Below are 23522 nucleotides of genomic sequence, written 5' to 3' on the forward strand. Positions count from 1 at the left end.
ACTCTGGCAGTACCATAATTAGCTTAATAAATTAACTTTGCATTCCTGGAAAAACTTTTAAAGTGGTGAAATATCTTAAAGAAATAGCAGTTTAATTCCCTTTTTGTTAACGTTATTCATAAAATACAGCAGCACAATCTTTTAAAATTGTTTCCACCTGCATGGTTTTTTGTGGTACTGCATGTGGTACGTTCAAGGGTTCATAAACTGTGGTCCAGACACTTCCATGGAATGAAATGAAGCAGTGAGGGACTGAGCTATTAAGAGAGGAGATGGGTCTCTGAGAGTATCACTATTTTATAAGGCTGGCAGAGCATTGTTTAGCACATGGTGTGACCTTGTATGTTTTCTTTCCTTAGAGGTTACCATCGTACAGGGGATGGCGGTCACAGAACACTGGCAATCGACAGGAAAATAAAAGTAAAAACCGGAATTCCAAAATGATTCCATGTAAGTGTTTGTGATGATGTCTGCAGTCAGTTTGTTCTAATTGTATGAAGGCTTTCGAATAAAACAGGACAGTAAATTACCGTATTGATATGTACTCCACCCTAGAAAATTTAGGAAGTGAATGATTTGTTACAATATAAACTGTGAGGAGTCCTTGATTTTTTTCCCAAACAACCATTGTGGCATGTCTGCTGCCTCTATGCCATTGCATAACTGCTGAATCACTGCACTTTTTCTACATTCCCTTTCCATTGTAACAAAACTAAGAAGGGAGATGGTTGCTTTCTTCCTGCCAATACAAACTATTGTTGTGACACTTTTTTCCAGATGACTTTAACAGAGTACCAATTAAACATGAGGAGGAGAAAAGCAAAGAGAGTGAACATGATTCAGAGGAATCATCTGATGAGGATAGTGATTGTGAGGACGCAAGCAGATACATAAATGCATCATTCATAACTGTATGTATTTAGAGGATAAAACTACTTGTGTCTAATATGCTTTCTGCTGATAGTCCCTGATAATAGCTATGTGCCAATTTCTGCTCATCTTACTCTCTCCAGTAGTCCTACTGACTTCATTAGCATGGTACTAATTATGTGAGTAAGACAATCAAGATCTGGCACTTTATTTGGATGTTCATTTATAGACTGAATCACAAAGATCTTGTAATATTGGCTGTCCCCTGGGAGAAAGACAGAGCTCTTACCTTACGCTGTCCTAATCTATGCAGCCTCAAAGAGTTAAATACTTCATTCATAATAGCCCTAAGTCTAGTAAATGTTGCAATAAACAGAGTGATGGTAAAATAATTATCTTTTATAGTTTCTTTTAAAACCTGACTTTCAGCTAGGCTTTTCAGGGCCACCTATATTTTTGCCAGCACATCTATGAGTAGACTCCACCTATGTGAATTCCAGGTACACGTAGGTAGTTATATATATTAATTTCCCTTACAGTCAGTTTTATACAGTTTTTTGTGGATACAAATTTGGCCTAGTGAAAACAGAGGCCAGCACTGACAAGCAAGCTTTTAGTGTCACTGTCACATCTAAAAGATACTATCTTTGGAGGGCCATTGTTGGACACTAGCAGATATAACTGATTATAAGATTGTGCAATGAATGGGATTTGTCTGAACTCTGTAGACAAAAATACAGTTAGCATATCTACTGATTGTAAATATCTGTTTACTAATAGATACGTCAGTCTGCATTAACTTGCTTAGCAACTCTGTGATGTTGCAAGAGACGTCACTCAATATCCAGTTTCTAATACCAACGGTGGAGCGCGAAACCTTCTTTTTAATCCCAAAATGCATTCTGCCTCAGATATTGGCAGTCTGAGCTTTCCCATGTGGCTGTATAAATGTGTCTCAACTTCGTCCTGGATAAAGGACTGCTAGTTATGGAGGGTCAGTCATGTGCCCACCAATTTTTGTCCTTTCTGGTGACACTATGAACTATTGCCAATTGTGATGATGTTTTTTTGAAATGGGTACTTGTCCTCTAGAAACTATACTGAGACCATTAACTCATTTCACGTAGGCTACCGAAGTCCCTTTAGATGGTAAATACTTCTTTACACATGAAAACTGCCTTTCAGATGAATTAGTAAAAATAAATCACATGTTCAAATGGTCTTTTTTAGGGCTACTGGGGTCCAAAAGAAATGATTGCAACGCAAGGGCCACTACCAGAAACAATCAATGACTTCTGGCAAATGATCTTTCAAAGAAAAGTCAAAGTAATTGTTATGTTGACAGAGCTGAACGAAGGAGATCAGGTTAGTTTGTCATCTTTGAAGTAAAGTATATGATACAATACTCTTTATAGGAGAAAAGAACAGAATTCCAATCTCTAAATTGCAATGAAATTCTAATTTCCAAACCAAAAATGTGACTGTCAGAAAGTGTCTCAACCTATCAACTATTTTGTTTTCTAATAGGATTTATTCCATCCTTATTTTTTAAATTGTGCTGAAATGAATTTATGATTACACCGTAAAAGTTTATCAATGATGTATTTTATAATACAATGAAACTGAATATTTATAGAATATATGCATCCTTTAAATTGATTTGGAAAGAAAACCAAAAGCAATGATGAAAATAAGGACTGATTTATAATTTCTTCATTTCTAGCAACTCTGTGCACAATATTGGGAAGAAGGAAAACAAAGATACGAAGGCATAGAAGTTGAAATGAAAGATGTCAACCTGTCTTCTAGCTACACCATACGCGCATTTGATGTAACACATGTGAAGGTAAAAGATAAAAAATGACAGATGGGAATTTTACATTTGTTTTTCTATTTTAAACATAGTCTTTTGTAAAGGGCAAACAAAATAAGGAACAACCAAAAGACAAGAACAAACCTGTTTGTGTTTCGATAGCTGATGTTTTATTAGTTCCTTGCTTTAAATGTTTTAATAGTCATTAAAATGGGACTTACAGTCACCATTGAATTACAAAGTCAGACATAAGTAAAATGAGGGATAGAGACCCACCTTGCTCCTCTTTGTCTCCAGTAGACAGTAATTTATTGCTGGCCTGGTCCCACGGCAAATTATGACACACTGTGAGGTAATTTAGTCAAGTCTCCACCCAGGCCCAATCTACCTCCTAAATGGATGGTAGTGGGTGCATAAGGCCTGAGTACCCACAATGTTATCACCCTGCAGAGGGGTAGTTCAAGTCAGTCTCGTCCTAAGTGATTATCAGGATTTTTTTTTAATTCACATGGAATAAATATAATGTGGATTATTATGTTATCCCTTGAATTTACTCTATGTTTATCTCTGTTTTGCAGAGGAAAGAAACTCGAAATGTGTATATGTACCAGTACCACAGGTGGAATGGCTTGGACCTTCCTGAAAACCCCAAAGATTTAGTCACCATGATTCTGAACCTCAAACAAAAACTTGCAGCTAAAAGCGTCACTGAGGACAGCAGATACAGCCGGAGCGTTCCAATTGTCATTCACTGCCGGTGGGTCTGGATGCTACAGATATTTTAGTGCATTTCTACGGTTTGGTTATACTTGGCAATAGCAGTTTCATAATTCTTACCTTTGATCCTAAGCTTTCCTAAAGCCTGGAGACTAAATTCACCCTACAGTGTATGCCAGCTTCTCCCAGCAGAGGGCTCCCATGGCAGAACATTCACCCTGTGTATCATGCAACATTGCAAAGTGGCCACAACCTCCCCTCCATTGAGACATGGGTCAGGGCAGAAGGCAAGAGCTATCTAAAAAGTAGATGTGCTGGCTGGTACAAAGCCATGGCCAGAGAAAGGTCAGCTCAGCACATTCTTCCAACATTTTGTTGGCAGGGGTCCTTGTGAAGCTCACAGTGGATTGTAAGGCTGCACCCACCCGCGGGAAAGGCCAGCCTTGTTCAGGGAGGTGTAAATTTCACCAAACCTAGCATAGGGAAGTACATATGGATCCGGTTCCTTTGCTGGCCATTATACCTCGCACATGGCTAGCTGTTAACATCAATATGGTCCAAGTCTTATGTGGCCTGAGTTGGGAGTGACGTGAAGCACCAATACAGTGGCACAATGCCTCTTCAGGGCTCTGTGTTGCACCCGGGGGGCAGTTTACGCATCTTGTAAGACGAATAAGCAATTCTGGCCACTGAGAGCATATTGAGGGTGGGATGGGAAAGGAAGAGTTATGGCTACACTTACTCCTTACCCACTGGTAAACGTCATGCACCACTGGGAGACCATCATGATAGTAGCCCTGTAGTCCCCAAGGGCAGGACCTAAATCTGGTTGATTCTTACCCAGCTACAAAAAGGGAGGAGAGGCTGCCTTCCCTCCACACACACCCCCACCCATGCCCCCGCCAATTGAATGGCTACATAAGGGCTAGGTATAATCTAGCCCAGTAAAAATTGGATGTCCTCTTTGCATCCTAACGGTATTCTTGATTACTAGAATCTCATTTCAATGAGAAATATTTCAGAGATAGGAATCTTTGTGACTGTTGTCAGTACAATAATCTTTAAAATAAACCTAACTGCTAGTGAGAAATTGTACTGATTTTTGAATTCCAATAATGTGTATCTTCTAGTGATGGATCTGAACAAACTGGTGTGTTTTGCGCCTTGTTGACTCTCTTGGAAAGTGCAGAAACAGAAGATGTGATAGATGTCTTCCAAGTAGTGAAATCTCTTCGACGTGAGAGGCCAGGAATGGTCCCCACTTTTGTAAGTAAATCCTATGAGTTAACCAAACAATACAATAGATTTGTTTATCTTTAGTCATGAATGTTCTAATAACCCCTGGCATTGTTTCTGCATAGGAAACATGTATTATCATTATCTTATCCCTAATTATTCATCAGCAGTTGTGAATTAGCTATTGGTGATAAGAAGGAACTAGTCTGCAACCTATCCTCAGCTGTAATAATAAGTTTCTTGAAGCTGAAAAGGTCAACAGTACATGTTATTTGTAAACCATTAATTTTTTAGGCTGGAACTTTGGCAGCTGCCTAAGGGATTTAGGAGCACATCTTCCACTGAATTCCACGGGAGTTGGATGCCTAACTCCCTTAGGCAGGTTAGAAAATGCCCTCCTTGTTTTCTGAAGAGTGCACAGAAGGAGCTGCTTTCCTACTTGCATGCAATATGCATTCTTCCCTCTGACAATCCATCTAAATCATCTAGATTTGCTAACTCTGCTGTGGTTTATTATAGAACTGAACAGTAGTCACTACCTGCTTGATTCTCTTTTAAACACACTTTTGATAGTTTGCCATGTGAATCAAGAGGGATGGATTCTGCAACACTGCCTTGGGAATGAGGTGATTATAAGTAGTGACCTAGTACCTGATCTACCAGGAATTAGGGATGCCCTCAGTGCCGTATCACCATAGACTCAGAATTGAGCATAGCAGGGAGGTGCTTCAACGTCCTGTGGGCCAGCAACCATGGAGACCACCTTACGCTGAATGTTTCAGTAAGATGGAAAGATTCACATTGTCAACACTTAAGACAAAAAAAAAATCAGCCATCCTGGCTCAATCACATGGCATTTCATCTACACTAATCCCTTCTTTTTTGAATTAGGAACAATACCAGTTCCTGTATGATACTGTTAGCAGCATCTACCCTGCACAGAATGGACAAATAAAGAAAAACAGCAAGCAGGAAGATACAGTTGAAATTGACAATGAAGTAGAAAAAACAGATCAGGAAGCTAATTTGATTACTATAGATATCACCTCACTGGAGTCAGAAGCCAATATGAATATGGAAGCGTGTGAAGATTCCAAATCTGCAGATGGCACTCAGGGAACAGAAAGCTCTTCAAATGGACCCAAGACTCCAGTTTTAACTGAGAGTGCATAGAAAAATATATGAAATTTGGATGTACAAAGGCATCTTAAACAGAATAAGTAGTAGAGATTTGATCTTGAGTTAATTTTTCAGAGGTACGGTATGGAAAGAATACTTGAAATTTGTGGATAATGTAATGCACTGTGAAAATTTAATTTTTGTGTAGATTTGCATTTTATTCCTTTCACATTATTTGAATTATTTTTGATCTTTTTACAAATCTGTATATTGAAATGCTGATTTTCATTATGGTCTGGTATTCAGGAGTGGAAAGAAAAGTCATGCTACCTTTTTCCGATCTTATTTTTTGTTATAAGAAAGTAAGTAGCCAGGACTGGAATCTCTAATAATGTACAGTCATAAATATAGAGTTGGAAGTATGGCAAATATGAGTTTTCTTGTGACTAATTATTGTCTTACTATCTTTAATTGACTTAGAGGGTAAGGAATATGGCCTGAATTTCAGAAATTCAATTCCTATTGACTTTAGTTAGGGTTGTACTTGCTTTGCAGAACAGCAAAGCCATATCTGGGCCATATCTTACAGCTCCATTGAAGTCTATGGGGATTTACACCAACTAAGTAACTGTTTCCACACATCCTTACCTATCTAGGAGGACTGAAAGCTTTGCATTTTTCTAACTGGCCTCAAGATGTCCTCATTGCTCCACATAAATCCATCTGAGGCTTCAATATTTGAGACTGAAGAAGAAAGTCCAGAACTTGGAATATTGACTGATTGGAGAAACTCTGATAGTTAATTGAATTGACATTTGGCAACTTGAGATCCCATGTGTTACCACAACTGCTTCTTGTGCTATTTTTTCTAATGTAAAGATGGCGCTTCTGCAAAAGTGTCATACCTGTTATGTGTATTCAACATTACATAATACTATGCTACTAATAGTACATGCTACTAGCACATTGTTGATTTTATTTAGTAGTTTCATCATATGATGATTTGTATGTTACAGTTTGGATTATTTTACTATTGCCTTAGTGGATTTCAGCCTAATATTTTAAAGCCAAATAAAAAGGACAATTAATAAATTGCATAGTGGGAATTATTCTGAAATATGTAAAACTCTGTGTAAAGTTACTTATATGTAAAAGAATGAAGGGACTTGAAATGCACCTGCTCTCTGTAGACTGCAGATTGGTTGGTTTTTATTTACACTCAGCATATGGTTTTGTAGTTCCCCATATCTGCCGATTTCAGCAGAACCAATGGTAGTGCTTAATTCTTGTATTATTTGCTTCATCTGAAAAGATCAGACACTTTACAAAGGTAGGTAAGTATTAGCTTCCTCGTCTGTAACACGGGGATAAGGAATACAGACATAATATTGTAATGCCCACAGTCCACGGGCAGACGCCGGTCAGCGGGATCGAACTTTGGAACTCTGGAGCTTAGTGCATGAGTCTCTTACCGCATGAGCTAAAAGCTGGCTGGCTGTTAGCTAAGGCTGTAGAGCAGACTCATTTTATGTCTTTTTCTAAGTGGTCTCAGTGCCACTAGATGGGAGAGAACACCCCACCGAGAAGGTGTGTGGGTTACAGTATGACTTATGCAAGGTCATACAACGTGTGGCAGAGCTAGGACTCCTAACTTTCCATTCCAGTGTGCTATTATTTGGACCACACATTCATACCAGCTCCAAGGTAGAGAACCATGCCATAGGCTATGTGTATACTTGTTTAAAAAACACTGAATCTGAAAGCTGCCCAAAAAAGTGATTGATCCCCTAAGAGCCAAAGAATGCAAGTGTAAAGGGGTTAACATAATTTTCCAGTTTTCCTAGGTCAGATGCTTCATTCATTCTCTGCCTACACAAGTAAACGTCTGCTCAGTAGTTCACTTGAAGAAACAGCAGCAAGAATGCACAAACAGTTGGGACCTCCCTTGCCTGCAAGTTGAACTTTCCTTCCTTTCCAGCCAAAGCCTTGCTGGTTTATGAATCCTTTCAGGAGACAAGAGCACCTATAGCCAGAGAGACTAAGGCAAACCTGGCCCAGATCAGCAAAAAAAAAAAAACTTAGGACACCAAACCTGTTTGCATATTTTGAGAAGATCAATGTAGCCGAGTTGCAAATGTAGAGGGCAGCTTTGGGGATGAAGAGCTCCAACCTACTCCTGTATTTTCAGAGGCAAAGGCCACCAACAATTCGAAGAGTTTTCTGGAAAATGTGAATCCTCCATAAGTGAATGGGGTACAGATCAGGCTGATCCTGTGTTAACTGACCCCTTCCTATGGTGCAATCAGGGTGCTTGGCCTACCTCTGAAACATGCAATACTCTTAGTTTGTCTCCCTCCTCCCCCACACTAAGATTAGGTCTTCAGCAAACCTCTAGTTGTTTCCCAAGGTGTCATCCACCTAAAAACACCAAGAGGGATATGCGGTTATATTGTATGTATGCACAAAACAGAGAATGTCAGAACTATGGGAAGAACTGCAAATATCTCCCCAGGCAGTAGACACCTAGGCCCAGATCCTCAAAAGGTATTTAAACGCTTGAAATCAATGGAAGTTAGGCGCTTAAATACCTTTTGAGACTCTGGGCCCTAGAGCTAAAAGTTCTTTTGCTGTAAATCAGTGTAGCTCCATTAATTTGCAACATCTGAAAATCTAGACCCTAAGTTTCTTCAAATTCCTACAAGGCTGGGGACTGTAGAAATTCTGAAGGATACTTTTTGCTTGAATTGCTTTCTGCAGGTGATTTAGTGCTCTCCTGCCTTTTACGTATTTATTGCAAAAGTGCATGGCAGGCTGTGACCTGATTTGTATAGACACTTGCAAAAAGAGAACCACAGCTCTGGTAAATCTTGTCTAATTCACACCCGCATTGCTATCCTAACGAATGGGTAATGGAATGACATTTAAACATCTCAGGTGCCTAGTGTAAGCCACTTTTGGAGTAATGTTCTTTCTATTCACAGAAGGAAACTGAGCCCTTAACTTTTAATTGGGGCTGTCGATTAATCGCTGTTAACTCATGCAATTAACTCAAAATTAATCAGGAGTAAAAAATTAATCATGATTAATCACAGTTTTAATAGCACTGTTAAACAATAGAATACCAATTGAAATTTATTAAATATTTTTGGATGTTTTTCTACATTTTCAAATATATTGATTTCAATTACAACACAGAATACAAAGTGTACACTGCTCACTTTATATTATTATTTTTATTACAAATATTTGCACTGTAAAAATGATAAACAAAAGGACTAGTATTCAGTTCACCTCATACAAGTACAGTAGTGCAATCTCTTTATTGTGAAAATGCAATTTACAAACGTAGATTTTTTTTCTTATGTAACTTCACTCAAAAACAAAATAATGTAAAACTTTAGAGCCTACAATGCCATCCAGTCCTACTACTTGTTCAGCCAGTCACTAAGACAAACAAGTTTGTTTACATTTATGGGAGATAATGCTGCTGGCTTTTTATTTACAATGTCATCTGAAAGGGAGAACAGGCGTTCGCATGGCATTTTTGTAGCCGGCATTGCAAGGTATACATGCAGGTATGCTAACCATTCTTATGCCACTTCATGCTTCGGCCACCATTCCAGAGGAGATGCTTCCATGCTGATGACACACATTAAAAAAATAATATGTTCATTAAATTTGTGACTGAACTCCTTGGGGGAAGAATTGTATGTCTCCTGCTCCGTTTTACCCACATTCTGCCACATATTTCATGTTATTGCAGTCTCGGATGATGACCCAACACATGTTTGTTTTAAGAACACTTTCACTGCAGATTTGACAAAATGCAAAGAAGGTACCAATGTGAGATTTCTAAAGATAGCTACAGCACTGGACCCAAGGTTGAAGAATCTGAAGTGCCTTCCAAAATCTGAGAGGGATGAGGTGTGGAGCATGCTTTCAGAGAAGTCTTAAAAGAGCAACACTCCAATGTGGAAACTACAGAACCCAAACAACCAAAAAAGAAAATCTACCTTCTGCTGGTGGCATCTGATTCATGATAATAAAAATGAACATACGTTGGTCCACACTGCTTTGAATCGTTGTAGAGCAGAACCCTTCATTAGCATGGAAGCATGGTGGTTGAAGCATGAAGGGCCATATGAATCTTTAACGCATCTGGCACATAAATATCTTGCAATGCCGGCTACAACAGTGCCTTGTGAACATCTGTTCACACTTTCAGGTAACATTGTAAACAAGAAGTGGGCAGCATTATCTCCTGCAAATGTAAACAAACTTGTTTGTCTGAGTGACTGACTGAACACGAAGTAGGATTGTGTGGACTTGTAGGCGCTAAAGTTTTACATTGTTTTATTTTTGAATGCAAATTTTTTGTACATAATTCTACATTTGTAAGTTCAACTTTCATGATAAAGAGATGATATTACAGTACTTATATCAGGTGAATTGAAAAATACTATTTCTTTTGGTTTTTATAGTACAAATATGTTATAAAAATAAGTATGAAGTGAGCACTGTACATTTTGAGTTCTGTGTTGCAATTGAAATCAATATATTTGAAAATGTAGAAAAGCTCCAAAAATATATAAATAAAAGGTGTTCTATTATTATTTAACTGTGCATGATTTTTTAACCGCACAATTAATTTTTTTAACTGCGCAACAGCCTTAGTTTTAATAAATATCAAACTAAATAATCACGAACATTAAATGCCAATATTATTAAAACTAAGTATTAATAGGAAACAATATCAAAACAGTATTAAGTTTGAAACATGAACCAGTAAAAGGCAGAGGATTGCTGAATTTTGGCTGCACAGCCAAGCTAAGGCTCAGAGAAACCTTGGAATTAGAGAGCAGTTGCTCAAGCGAGTCAGATCATTGGTCTGTATAGAAGGGTAATCTGCTATAGTGGTCAAGGTCTGTTGCTTGGAAGGAAAGTGAACCCCCATGTGAATGGGTGCCTGGATGGGCCACACTGAGAATGATACAGTCAGAGCAGACTGCAAAGAATAGGGCGGACAATCCCGAAAACTGTGATTTATTCTATGATAGATTTACCAAGGCAGTAATAAAACAGCTTCTGTAATATCACACCAGTTATCAAGAAGCCAAATACAGTTCCCTTTAAACATTCCAGCCCTTGACTCCCATCTAGACAGCCAAGTCTGATATAGTGAGAGGTTACTGAAAACCCGATGCACCATTGTGAGGTCCTCCAATCCCCAGGGCCTGGACACTTATCCCCAGGTCAGTGTGAGTCTCAGATCTTACCCAATACTCATGCTGATGCCAATCCTTTAGTAACTAAAAACTAAAAGTTTAATTATAAAAGGAAAAAGAAAGAGGAGAGTTGAAAATGGTTAAAAGTTCTATGTACATACAAATGTATGTAAAGTCCGTAAGTCAGTTTCATAGCGGAGATGGTGAGACTGCTGATTTGTAAAATTCTTTCTGGAATCAATTTAAAGGGTTATAGTCCATTAGGCTATCCATAGTCTGTTCAAGTCTTGCCATGCATTTTCCGGGTTATTCCAAATCATTATTTGGAAGATCTCCATCTTATGACTTATACTTTCTCTATTCAAAGTTTAAGCAGACTAGAGATAAAAAGAATCAGGCCCAAAGCTTCCTTCATAATTCTCTAGCAGTCTGACAAGCCTCTTGTCACAGCAGAACCTCCCCCAAGGAAGAATAGGCAGTACAGATTGTTGCTTTGAAGCTAATCTTCTATTTCCTATGCATACACAGGTAAACTAGTTGCATTCATTCACGTAAGGCAATTCACCGGTACTTCATTATAGTATAGATAGTTAAGTTGAAGACAGTATAGATAATATTTTTAGTTTCCTGCAATATCTTTGATCTTAAGGTTAATTGAACCATCTGCATGCATAATATAAGGCAATTAAGACAAGAAAGGGAATTAGCATCTACAAACTAATCTGGTTATATTGTTAAATGTCTAACAAGAGATAGGTAAACACACACAAATATACTTAGCATCTACCCTTGATTTCTATTATGAATAAATGGGTTAATGATTGCTGGTCTAGTGCATCTCTTTCAAATTCACATACTAGTAGGTTGTCTTGATTACATTTTAATACCTTTTGTTACGTTGTTATGGGTCATACCCAAGTTGGCCAGTCTGTCAGTGTCACACCCCATAATAAATCCCACCATATGTGCAAAGCTGTGAGAGGAGGCATAGTGAGGTGAGATGCTCTTTTGAACCTCAGAGGACCTTAAAACATGAGATTTGAATGACTTTTTATATATTTTCACAAAATGGCAAAACGGCCATTAAAATTATCCAGCCATAATTTTTAATTATTCATTTGTCCCACTGACCTGATGTAGCATTGTTCTTTATTTCAATAATAAATGTGACACCACATTTGTGTTGAATGTAGTAACTTTGGGAGTAAAATGCATGTCAGTCTTAAAATGAGGGACATTTAAGAGGTACAGGCCAACAGGTAAAAATTATTGGATTTGATCCGGGACTCCAAATCTGAATACTCTGATCTCAGAGATGCAGGCAGGAGGGACGGGAAGATTTGGAAAGATGAACTCAAATCCATATGGGAATTTTACAGCCCAAGTCCAGCTCAAAAATCATTGTTTTCTTAGGCTGAAACTTTGAGATACAAAGCACCAGAGCTGGATGGAAAATAAAATTTCCCTCCCATAGAAATATAGATTTTTTGAGGGGGGGGGGGAAATCCCAATTCAGGACAAAAATGGGGGAGGGGGGAGACACCTTTTAAAATTGTGGAAGGAAAATTCTGTTTGGGGAGAATAGAAATTGATTTTTTTGGCTCACATCTAGCTGCCTAATATCATGGGAAAGTGTTTAGTCACAGCATTTTTGACCATCCCTAGCAAAGAGCTCATTGCCAATTTCCTGGGACCCTGAGGGTGACACCCAATTTACATATTGATTAAAATTGCAAGCTGCAAACATTCATTTGAATGGGTTTCATTGCAAGTATATTGTTTGTCCACCAGGCTGCACTGAAACATTTCAAATACATTGGTTTTAAAACAGTATTGACAATTCTGCAATTATGCAGAATTCTGCAATTCTGCAATTTGGTTTATTGTATTTACTTAATGTAGTACTCTTCAATGGTAATATGTATGTGACATTTGTTTTTACAGCATTGCATGTGTGTACCTGTAGGAATATGCTTTGCTTCAGTGTGTGTAGAAGCACTGATGTACATATCTAACCTAGTATTAATCTGTATATAATAGCCTTGATTGATCATGTGCCCTTGCTGCATCTCTCAGCATCCCTACTATGAGGTCACAACCCCACCACTCAGTAATGGCTAGCAATGGGATCACTGGGTAGCTGCTCAGGAAAGCAGTACTGTTCATTAACATACATTTTGTCCATGGGTACTAGATAGTTAACACAATATTGCCTTACAGGGTGAATGATCTTTGCTGGCATTTTTCTTCAAAAGTGAATTTACCAGAGGCAAAGTTACAAGTGAGATGCTGTACATAAAACAACACACACATTGCTTAGATCTTCACTCCCCCTGCAATAAATCAAAAAGTTTGTTTTATTTCAAAAAGAAAATTTTCATTTTGAGTATAATTTTATTGCATTTCATGTAGACTTTAGTTTTAATATATTTATATTTAGTATTCTGTATTATAACATTTTACCTTACCAAAATGAAACATTTAAACATCAAAACATTTTGTCATTTCAATTTTTTCCAGCTGATTGGGAATGAAAAATTTTGAAACGTTGGAATTTCCCATGAAATGGAAATTCTGTTTTCTGACCATCTTCAACACAACCTAATTAATAAGAAACGTGCTCTCCTCTTAAATGAATTATGGGTTCCCATCATCACTGAATCATCTCAGCTTTCCCCTGTCTCATGCCCCAGTATATGAATTCTTCTTTTTCACCATTGTATATTCAAAGAGTCAAGGCTCTTACCTTTCTCTAAAATAATCAATTCTGGTCTCACCGCCACACCTTAATTAGTGAATTCTCAGCTTTTCCCCCATCTCTCTCCCATCCCACAATTAATAAATACTGGATTCTTTCCTTGTCCCTATCCCAATAAATTAATTCTGGACTCTACCCCATATTATTTGTTTCTCTCTTCCCCATAGATTAATGAATTCTGAGCTACATACCTCTGTATAGGGCTTCTGGGAAGTTGCCATTTTCCTGGACACACAGGATGCCCTCAGCTTTCCAGGTTCTGTTCTTCATGTTGGAAGTGGGTCTACTCTGCACTCACTTGGACAATGTTTCATCTGTTCTTAAGTGACCGGGCTTCTCCAGCTACTGGCAATAAACTACCCAGCCAGGCACCTGCTGCTTCCACTGCAGATTCTCAAGGGTAATTAGTTCTCCTTCGGCCAGCCAGTTAAGAGAAAAGAGGAAGGGATGTTTGAGTGAGCTGAGCTCCCCAAAGCCCAGGAGATGGAGAAGAGACAGAACTTCCCCTTGCTGACAGCAGAGGAGGAGGTTCTGCATTCACATAGACTACCCTGCATTTTAACTCCTATCAAACATCTCTAGCTTATTGGCCTGATGGTAACTCAATGGATTCTGAAATTATTTGCTCCACAGCACTATCATGTTGGCTTAATGTGAAGGCAAAGACTTCTCTGTGCTCTCTGGCTTATCACCTCTAGCTGGCTGTTCTAATGACAAGAGAGAGCTCTCTGCGGTCAGTAGTTGATTAACTTTATCTGCTGGATTGATGTCTGCTATAAGGCCTATTGCCTCAGCAGTTAAAGTTTGTGGAGCTGAGGCCATGGCTCAGGCCTTTATGAGGTGCCTAGCTCAACACTCTTTTTGTGTGGTTACTGACTCAGCAGCTCTAGTATGCTGGGACGATGTCTAAGCAGAGGCTTCTGTGAAGTCCCTTACTTAGGATTTTTAAATTGCTAGCCTGAAGGCAAGGCAAAAATCTTTGCAAGATTACTATTTTAACGCCGCTAATTTTCTGGTCTGTTGTCAAGATACAGGTGTCTGTCAGGTCTTTGGAGCAACACCTCTAGTTTATGGGGTTCAAGCCCCTGTGAGGTCTCTAGCTAAGTATCCTGAGCACAATAGGCTGTTATCTAGGATGTTTGGCTTTGTGATGATTAGTGGTTCAACATCTCTAACTTGGTGGTCTAATGTGAAGGCACTTGGGTCTCAGTAAGGTCACTAACCATCAGTTTTAGCTTGGTTTGCAGATATCAACCTCTCGCTTGTTGGATGAGTGTCAAGGCTCAGGCCTCTCCATCAGCACATCTAGAGTCCTGTCAAAGACCAAGACTTTGTGGGGTCACACCTGGCTCAATATCTCTAGATTTCTGGGTTGATGTGAGAGCCCAGGCTTTTGTGAGATGTTTGGCTCAGAAACTCCAATTTACACTACTTATCCTGAAGCAAAAATCCTGTCAGGTCTCTGCTTCAGAATCTCTAGTTTATGGGCCTGATGACAAGGCTCACTGGTCTCTGTGGTTACTGTTCAGCAGCTGTAGCTTGCTGAGTTGATGCCCAAGTACATAAGTCTGAGGTCCTTGTCTCAGCACCTTAAACTTGCTGGGGTGACCCCAAATCAGAGTTCTTGAGACATTAGGATATTTGGCTGATAAGAAAGCAATGGCCTTTGTGAGATCAATAGCTCAGCACTTCTAGCTTGTAGGGCTGATTTTTGAGGTTTCTGGTTAAGCATCTCAAGCATGCTGGTCTAATGTCCTGGATTAGGTCCTTCTCTCTCACACTATTTATCAGCTTTATGTGGCTGAGCTGAAGTCCATGCACAAGTCTTTGTGAGGTTAGCACTTCTATTTTTCCTGGTCTCATATCAGAAAACAAGGCAGTCATAACACTGACTCATCTTTTGCTTGCTGGTTTGTTAGGTGAAGACCTTTCTGAGTTCACTGACTCTGCACTAGTTTACTAGCTTGAAGCAAAGGCATAGGCCTCTGTGAGTGTGATGAAATGGGGAATTTTCTGTAGTATTTGAGTCCTATGCATGCCTCAATTTCCCCTATATGTTGCATCACTACCCAGTGGGTGTGAGGGGGGGAGAATTGTTTGTTCTCAGGGCAGACTGAGACGCAGCGTGTGTGTGTGTGTGTGTGTGTGTCCACCCTGTCTAGGTGGAACAAAGAGTCATTAAGGCCTGGTCTACAGTACGCTGTTATTTTGGAATTAGCCAAGTTAATTCAAAATAAAACTGATTCCATCCACACGACCAAACTGTTTTTTTCGATTTAAAGGGCTCTTTAATCCGATTTCTGTACTCTACCTCGGCAAGTGGAGTAGCGCTAAAATTGAGATCTCAGTTCCGGGTTACAGGTACTGTGGATGCAATCTGACATTATTGGCCTCTGGGAGCTATCCCAGAATGCTCCCTTGTGACTGCTCTGGACAATACTCTCAACTCCGATGCACTAGCCAGGTAGGCAGTAAAAGCCCTGGGAACTTTTGAATTTCATTTCCTGTTTGGTCACCATCAGCACAGGTGACCATGAGCACAGTCCACCATCACATGCGATCATGCAGAGTCCACCATCACAAGAGACCCCGCAGTCCCGGATTTGCAGACGAGCTCCAGCATGGTCTGAATGGAAGGTACTGGATCTCATTGCATGTTGGGGAGACACATCTGTTATGGCAGAACTATGTTCCAAAAAAAGAAATGCTAAAGTCTTCAGGGCCATGATGGAAAGAGGCTACTCCAGGGACACAGAGCAGTGTCGTACAAAAATCAAGGAGCTCAGGCAAACATACCAAAAAGCCAGGGAAGTGAACAGGCACTCTGAGTCACAGCCCCAAACATGCCGCTTCTACCATGAGCTGCATGCAGTTATGGGGGGTGATGCCACAACTACCCCACCACTGTCCATGGACACCTGCAAGGGGGGAGTTGCATGGAGCGAGGAGGATGAGTTATTGGAGGATGAAGAGGAGGAGGAGGAGGACAGTGCACAAGTGGCAAGTGGGGAATCCGTTTTCCCCTCTAGCGAGGAACTATTCTTAACGCTGGACCCAATAGCCTCCCCCTACTCCCAGTGCAGGCTTCTGGACCATGACCCTGGAGAAGGCACTTCTGGTGAGTGAGAGCCTGATCGGAGCCATGCGGTGGGGGATGGGGGAAAACCCAGCCCCGCTGGGCTGTTCGCATTTAGTTTAAAGGGCTCATCCCTGCTCATCCCCTCATCGGAGCCATGCAGTGGGTGCGGGGGAGTGGTGGTGTTGTGTGAAGCGATCATCCCAGAGACCCTGCAGGCCCTCCTTTTATATGGCAAACCCACCAGTCATTGCTTGCTATGGGAAAGGGGGCCTGGCAGTTTGAAAGCATTGACATGAATGCAGAAGAAGCAGAACCCCGCATGCGCCTAGGGCTTACCATTGCTGCCTGCAAGCTGAATTCTGTTGCCCAGCCGCGTGTGATGGCTTACTCACACCAAAGTGGCAGGCACTTCAGTATAAGAGGCAAAATGCGATCTTGTAGAGAAAGAACATGTGCTGTGTACTATGAATTGCCTGTTTCACTGAAAAAGTGTCCCCTTTGTTCTCTAAAATGTATCTTTTAAAATACTACCCTCCCTTTTTCTCCTCCCGCAGGAGGCAAACAATTGCAGAGTCGGGTTAAGCGTTAAATGAACACGAAGAGAGGAGGGACATGTGCGATGAGAGCAGGCAGGATGTTATGGTCAAGCTCATGGGGGAGCAAACTGACATGCTCCACTGTATGGTGGATCTAATGCAGGAAAGGCAGCAAGACCACAGACTGCCACTGCAGCCTCTGTATAACCACCCTCCCTCCTCCCCAAGTTCCATAGCCTCCTCACCCAGACAGCCAAGAACTCGGGGGGGCTGGGGGAAGGCTACGGAGACCCACACACTCAACCCCAGAGTATTGCACAAGCAGCAGAAAGCTGGCATATCCAAAATTTTGGTTTCTGGACTTGTCCTTCCCTCCTCCTCCACCCTCCTCCAGTACCCTCCCCGCCCCCCCCCCCCGCCACGGTCAACCTTCCAATTTCTCTCAATGTGTTTCAGAGGAACAGCCGTGTTAGTCTGTATTCGCAAAAAGAAAAGGAGTACTTGTGGCACCTTAGAGACTAACCAATTTATTTGAGCATGAGCTTTCGTGAGCTACAGCTCACTTCATCAGATGTTTACCGTGGAAACTGCAGCAGTTTCCACGGTAAACATCTGATGAAGTGAGCTGTAGCTCACGAAAGCTCATGCTCAAATAAATTGGTTAGTCTCTAAGGTGCCACAAGTACTCCTTTTCTCAATGTGTTGTGCAACAAATAATAAAGAACAGTTTTTAAATAATTGTGACTTTATTTCCTTTCATATATATAGGGGACGGGTAACTTCAAGAGAAACAAACACAACTGTCGCACCGTACCCTGGCCAGTCATGAAACTGGCTTTCAACGCTTCTCTGATGCACAGCATGCCCTGCTGTGCTCTTCTAATTGCCCTGTTGTCTGGCTGTGCAAAATTGGCCACCAGGCAAGTTGCCTCAACCTCCCACCCCGCCATAAATGTCTCCCCTTACTCTCACAGATTTTGTGGAGCACACAACAAGCAACAATTACAATTGGAATATTGGTTGTGCTGAGATCTAACCGAGTCAGTAAACTGCGCCAGCACACTTTCCAACATCCAAACCATTCTGCACTATAGTTGAACTGCTCCTTACTACTGTCCAGGGTGCCTGTGTACGGGGTAGGCTGGGTACCCGAGGATAATTATAGGCATTTCAACATCCCCAACAGTAATTGTCTTGTCTGGGAAGTAAGTCCCTTCCTGCAGCTGTTCAAACAGATCAGAGTTCCTGAAGATGCGAGCGTCATGCCCCTTTCCTGGCCAGCCCACCTTGATGTCAGTGAAACATCCCTTGTGATCCACTAGTGCTTGCAGCACCATGGAAAAGTACCCTTTGCGGTTTACGTACTGGCCGTCCCGGTGTTCCAGGGCCAAGATAGGGATATGCGTTCCGTCTATCGCCTCGCCGCAGTTAGGGAACCCCAGAGCATTAAAGCCATCCACAATGGTCTGCACATTTCCCAAAGTCACTACCCTTGATAGTAGCTGGTCAATGATTGCATTGGCTACTTGCAGCAAAGCAGCCCGCACAGTAGATTTGCCCACTCCAAACTGATTCCTGACTGACCAGTAGCTGTCGGGCGTTGCAAACTTCCACAGGGCTATGGCCACTCGCTTCTCAACTGTGAGGTCTGCTCTCATTTCAGTGTCTTTGCGCTTCAGGGCAGGGGACAGCAAGTCACAAAGTTCCATGAAAGTGGCCCTACGCATACGAAAGTTTCACAGCCACTGGAAATCATCCCATACCTGCAACACTATGCGGTCCCACCAGTCTGCGCTTGTTTCCTGAGCCCAGAATCGGCGTTCCATGGCATGTGGCCACTATGATCTCCCAATCACCACATGCCATCCTTCTAGGAACATCTGTGTCCATGTCCTTATCAACAATGTGATCGCACTGCCATCACTTCCTCACCCGGTTTTGCAGGGACTACACATACTGCTGGATAATGCACGAGGCATTTACAACGGTGAAAACTGCAGCGGAGATCTGAGCGGGCTCCATGCTTGCCGCGCTCTAGCGTCTGCATGGGTAATCCTGGAAAAAGGGCGCAAAACGTAGGAGAGCAGAGTGGCAGTGGAAGAGATGCGTTTGATTCACGATAGCCAAAAAAAGGGTGGGAAATGGTTGTCTTCTGTAGCTTTCACGGAGGCGGGAGCCCAGGACAGACAGCGTGGAGAAGCTCGGTAGCGCAGCAGAGTTGGCGGCAGAAGCTCGGTTCACAATGGTTGAGCAGAGTTGGCAGCGGAAGCGGTCGATGAAGAAGAGAAAGAGTAGATACTTATAGAGATTACATAGAAAGACAAGAGGAAATGAGAGATGGATTCATAGTACCAGGAGAGAAGTGGTGCCGTCCGTCCGCATGCCAAGAAGGCGCGAAACAATTGTACCCTAAGGAACTATTTGGAACCAGCCCAGAGCAACAAGGGGGGCAGAGAGACCATGTAAGCTCCAATGACTTGTGGATTTCCCTGCCTCTGAGAAAGGAAGCTAAGCGGAAACCCCAAAATCAAAACAAAGGCCTGCAAGGTGTGAGGCGAGGGAATAAAAGGATGGCTTCTGGAAGGCGCCTGTGCTTTCTCTCCTGGGAACTGACTAAGAAAGGAAGCCTGAGAGAGACGGAGAGTCTGAAAGTGGGATTCACTACAGCTTGACTGGTGCTCTGGGCTGATCAGAATGGATTATGCTTAACATTCTTATGTCAGCATAGAGAAATGGACTGCCAGTGCTGTGTTTAGTTGACTATTAAACCCTGCTATTTTCAAAGCACTCCTTGAATGTCACTATAAACACTTGGTGAGGTGCATAAGTCTCTTCCAGGATCTATCTCAGTTGGACTCACTGAATAGAGATCATGGTGTGAAGAAGGAGTTCAGAAGCCTCATAGGTTCAATCTCAGAAGGTGGCCAGGCCGCATAGCTTACCCTGAAGGAACAGAAAGACCCCTTGTGGGTCTGGAACACCAAACAGGGTTCCTCCAAGACATTGTCCCAACCTGGGGGTATAGGACTGCTCCTGTGAATCTGTGACAGTGAGGTTACCAATTCAGCACCAATGGTTAAAGTACATCAAAATAGAGGGGAGATCACCAATTCCAGTGGTTATATATGTTTTATTGTGATATGTTATACTGAAGTCATGTTATGATGTGGCACTGCATTATCTTATTTGATGGGACATGGAAATAAATGTATTTAAAGGGTGTCCTTGTCCCCAAACAGGCATATAGCCAATCAAAAAATTGTATGTCTTTGTACAGATGCAGAATGTGGAACTGCATACCTTTGTGCCCTGCAACCATCTTCTCTATCCTCTCAACACCCCTCACACCCATCTATAGATAACCAGAAAGGGAGAAGGAACTTACAGGAGAAGCAGAATTTCCCTGCATTATAGATAGGGTTCAGAAAGCCAGTGGCAAGCCTCCCTTTCACCATGGAGAAGGGAGAACTGGAGACACCAGATTCTTCCTCTTTCCCTCTCTGCCTCCTACAACCAAGGGGGAAATACACATCTTTCTGTAAAAGACAGTCGGTCAGCAGCTTGTGAGCTTGGGCAATTCTTCTGCCATCACGTGGTGGTGAGCTGCTGCTGCTACACCCACTGGCAGAAAAAACTTGGGGACCCACAAACTCCACAGACAGGAACCAGCCCTGTCACTGGCAATCCAAAATTGCCCACCTAATGAGTCTGCATTGCACAGCCAGTGAAGAACTAGAAAGAGAGGAATTGTGCGTGTGTGTGTATACATGCACATGTATGTGGTGGTGCGGTTTTTGTGTTGTTTTTTGAGAAGAGTGGGAGCTGAGAGATTCCCCATACTACTCCTTTATTCCCCATTTTCATGTAGACAAGGAACCAGAGATTCTCCTACCCCACTTGTTCAGGCAACACAGCTACTCCTCCTAGGGGTGTGTGCAAGTGGTATTTACATTCTGGTTATATATTTAAGTGTCTAGGATTTGGAGCCCTCAAAACCATAGCACCAGTTACAATACAAACATGAGACTAGAGGAAAGGCACAAGTATCTGATTGCTCTTTGATGATCTATGTGCAATGAATTTGGTGGCATAAGTCCAGTTCATAATGGGGAAGTCTGTTACAGCAGTGATCATGAGACTGTGGTATATTCGTACAATTAAGCCAAGATGCCAGTAGATGGCACTCAAGTGTACATAACATAGTTCCTGGGATTTATAAGACCCGTAATACTTGCTGTACAATACAAATCACTCCCTCTGTGCAGTTCTTTATATACTTTGAGATCTCAACACTTCCCACAGCGCAGTTGTCATCCTTCTTGATGGAGGACTGAATGGGCATGTAGACAGAACGGTCTCTCCAGGACAAGATGGTTGTTGTGGGAGACCTATGAGGGTGGGGAGAAAGCTTATACTGGAACTGCCCCTGTTGTGTATATATATATATATACACACAGAGCTTCCCAGGATTTCCAGTGGCACCCCTCATGAGCCATTTCACGAGTATTTTTTTAGGAAATAAAATATCCAGTGTGCATATCCCCCTATAGCCATAGATTTTTTTTCTCTTGCTTCCAACCTCTTGTATGTTGCCAGTTTTTTAAATTGCACCTCAAATTTCAATTGCTCAACCTCAAGCTTTAACTTGTAGCTAAAAATATAAATAAATCAGGAGTTGTTTAGTTTAATTCCTGATGCTGAATTTTTCCTCCTTTCAACTGGCATGTTGAATTAGCCGCTTCTTTGCTCAAAAATCATCAAATACAAAAGGGTCCAAAGTAAATAAGTGCAGTAAATCAAGTATGATAAATTAAATAGTTATAACTTCAAAATCTAAGATAAACAGAAAGGAGGGGAATAATATTTTTATAAAGTTTATTCGGGTTTCTTTGGCAAGAGTTTGAACTTTAATAGGCGTCCAGGCTGATACCTTTACCCTGCAGTCTGACACCTCTTGGCTCAGAGACATTACAAACAGACTGAGCAACCATGTGATGGCATCTGCTCCAAACAGCCTTAGTTTGTGCAGATGAGGCTCCTGTCAAGTGGTTTGGGGGCAAAGACCACATATGTAGGGCCGTCATACGGCAGCATGAGTAATACAGCACAGATGCAAGAACAGGATGTGTCTTCAGTTTAATGAAATGGGTTAACACAAGAAATGTGTACAGGTGTTCTGCTGCTGGACATGTCTATGGGAAATGGGTGGGCCAGATTAAACAACCAACAGGTGTTGCAGCCATTTGTTTGTATAGCAGCTTTTTAGCAAAACTTTACATAAAAGTAGCGTGCATGAACCATCTTGAGTGCAAAACCAGTAGGAGGGTATGTGGGAAGGCATCTGCCCACTACTTTAGATCTTTAATATTTGTTTCAAACGTGCTGTCTTGCAGTGTGAAGGTGCATGCATTCTAGAAGGCTGTAGTCCATTTGATTCACAGTGGGCCAAGCAGGCATCCTAAGTGCCGGGGGCGGCTGCAAGTATTATGACTATTGTTGCTATGGCTGTGCAGGATCAGAAGACTCAAACAATGAAGAAGTGAGGAGGGTAAAGTTTGTCAGCAATGGAGAAATAAACATTTCCAATAAACATTGGGATGAGGCCATTGAGGAGAAGGTCTCATCCAAGTATCCAAAAGTGCTAGAGTGCGTGAGTGGAAGGGAGAGCTGGGTGCAAGCTGCATCATTCCCTCTCCCCCATTTTCAATGGGTGGTGGAAGGCAACCCCATGTGGATTTCACTGAGGAAGATCGTGCTGCTGATCTTTTGATGAATTCTCTCCATTACATGTAGCTAACTGCTCAAGGGTGGGTTCTCCTGGCAGCACAATATCTGAAAGAGCCATGCTGTGTGAGGGACGGAAGACTGAAGAGCTGCCCTCCTATGCTTCTAATAAACACCTGTATAGATTTCCCTTTGGCTCTTGCTATACCTTCGATGATGTCTCGAAACTAAACACATTCACATTCCAATCAGGTGGGGAACTGCCTCCTCCAGGGGCATAATGTGTATGCAACCCCCAGAGTTGACATTGGTTACGTTTGTGGCCTTACTCTCGGTTTTCCTTGGGTAGGGTTTTCATACATGGGGCATGTTTAAAACCTGAGGGATTAGGTTCCCTAACCAAACTGCTTGTGTGGGGTTTCTTAAAACTTTCTTGTGATGCCAG

The 23522-nt window shown here is 41.6% G+C and overlaps 1 protein-coding gene across 6 annotated transcripts in view; it reads left to right on the forward strand.

Annotated features, from left to right (window-relative positions):
- The window catches only part of PTPRC (protein tyrosine phosphatase receptor type C), a 156841-nt gene extending 149991 nt beyond the window's left edge, over positions 1-6850 (forward strand). For all 6 annotated transcript variants that reach the window (XM_075131557.1, XM_075131559.1, XM_075131561.1 and 3 more), the window contains 7 exons: positions 360-450; positions 778-911; positions 2101-2235; positions 2594-2716; positions 3262-3440; positions 4531-4666; positions 5528-6850. In XM_075131557.1, coding sequence (XP_074987658.1) covers positions 360-450; positions 778-911; positions 2101-2235; positions 2594-2716; positions 3262-3440; positions 4531-4666; positions 5528-5809 — 1080 coding nt within the window. In that variant the 3' untranslated portion in view covers positions 5810-6850. The remainder of the gene's footprint in view (positions 1-359; positions 451-777; positions 912-2100; positions 2236-2593; positions 2717-3261; positions 3441-4530; positions 4667-5527) is intronic.
- The last annotated feature ends 16672 nt before the right edge of the window (positions 6851-23522 follow it).

Source organism: Caretta caretta, chromosome 8, assembly GCF_965140235.1.
Source record: "Caretta caretta isolate rCarCar2 chromosome 8, rCarCar1.hap1, whole genome shotgun sequence".
Classification (NCBI taxonomy): domain Eukaryota; kingdom Metazoa; phylum Chordata; order Testudines; family Cheloniidae; genus Caretta; species Caretta caretta.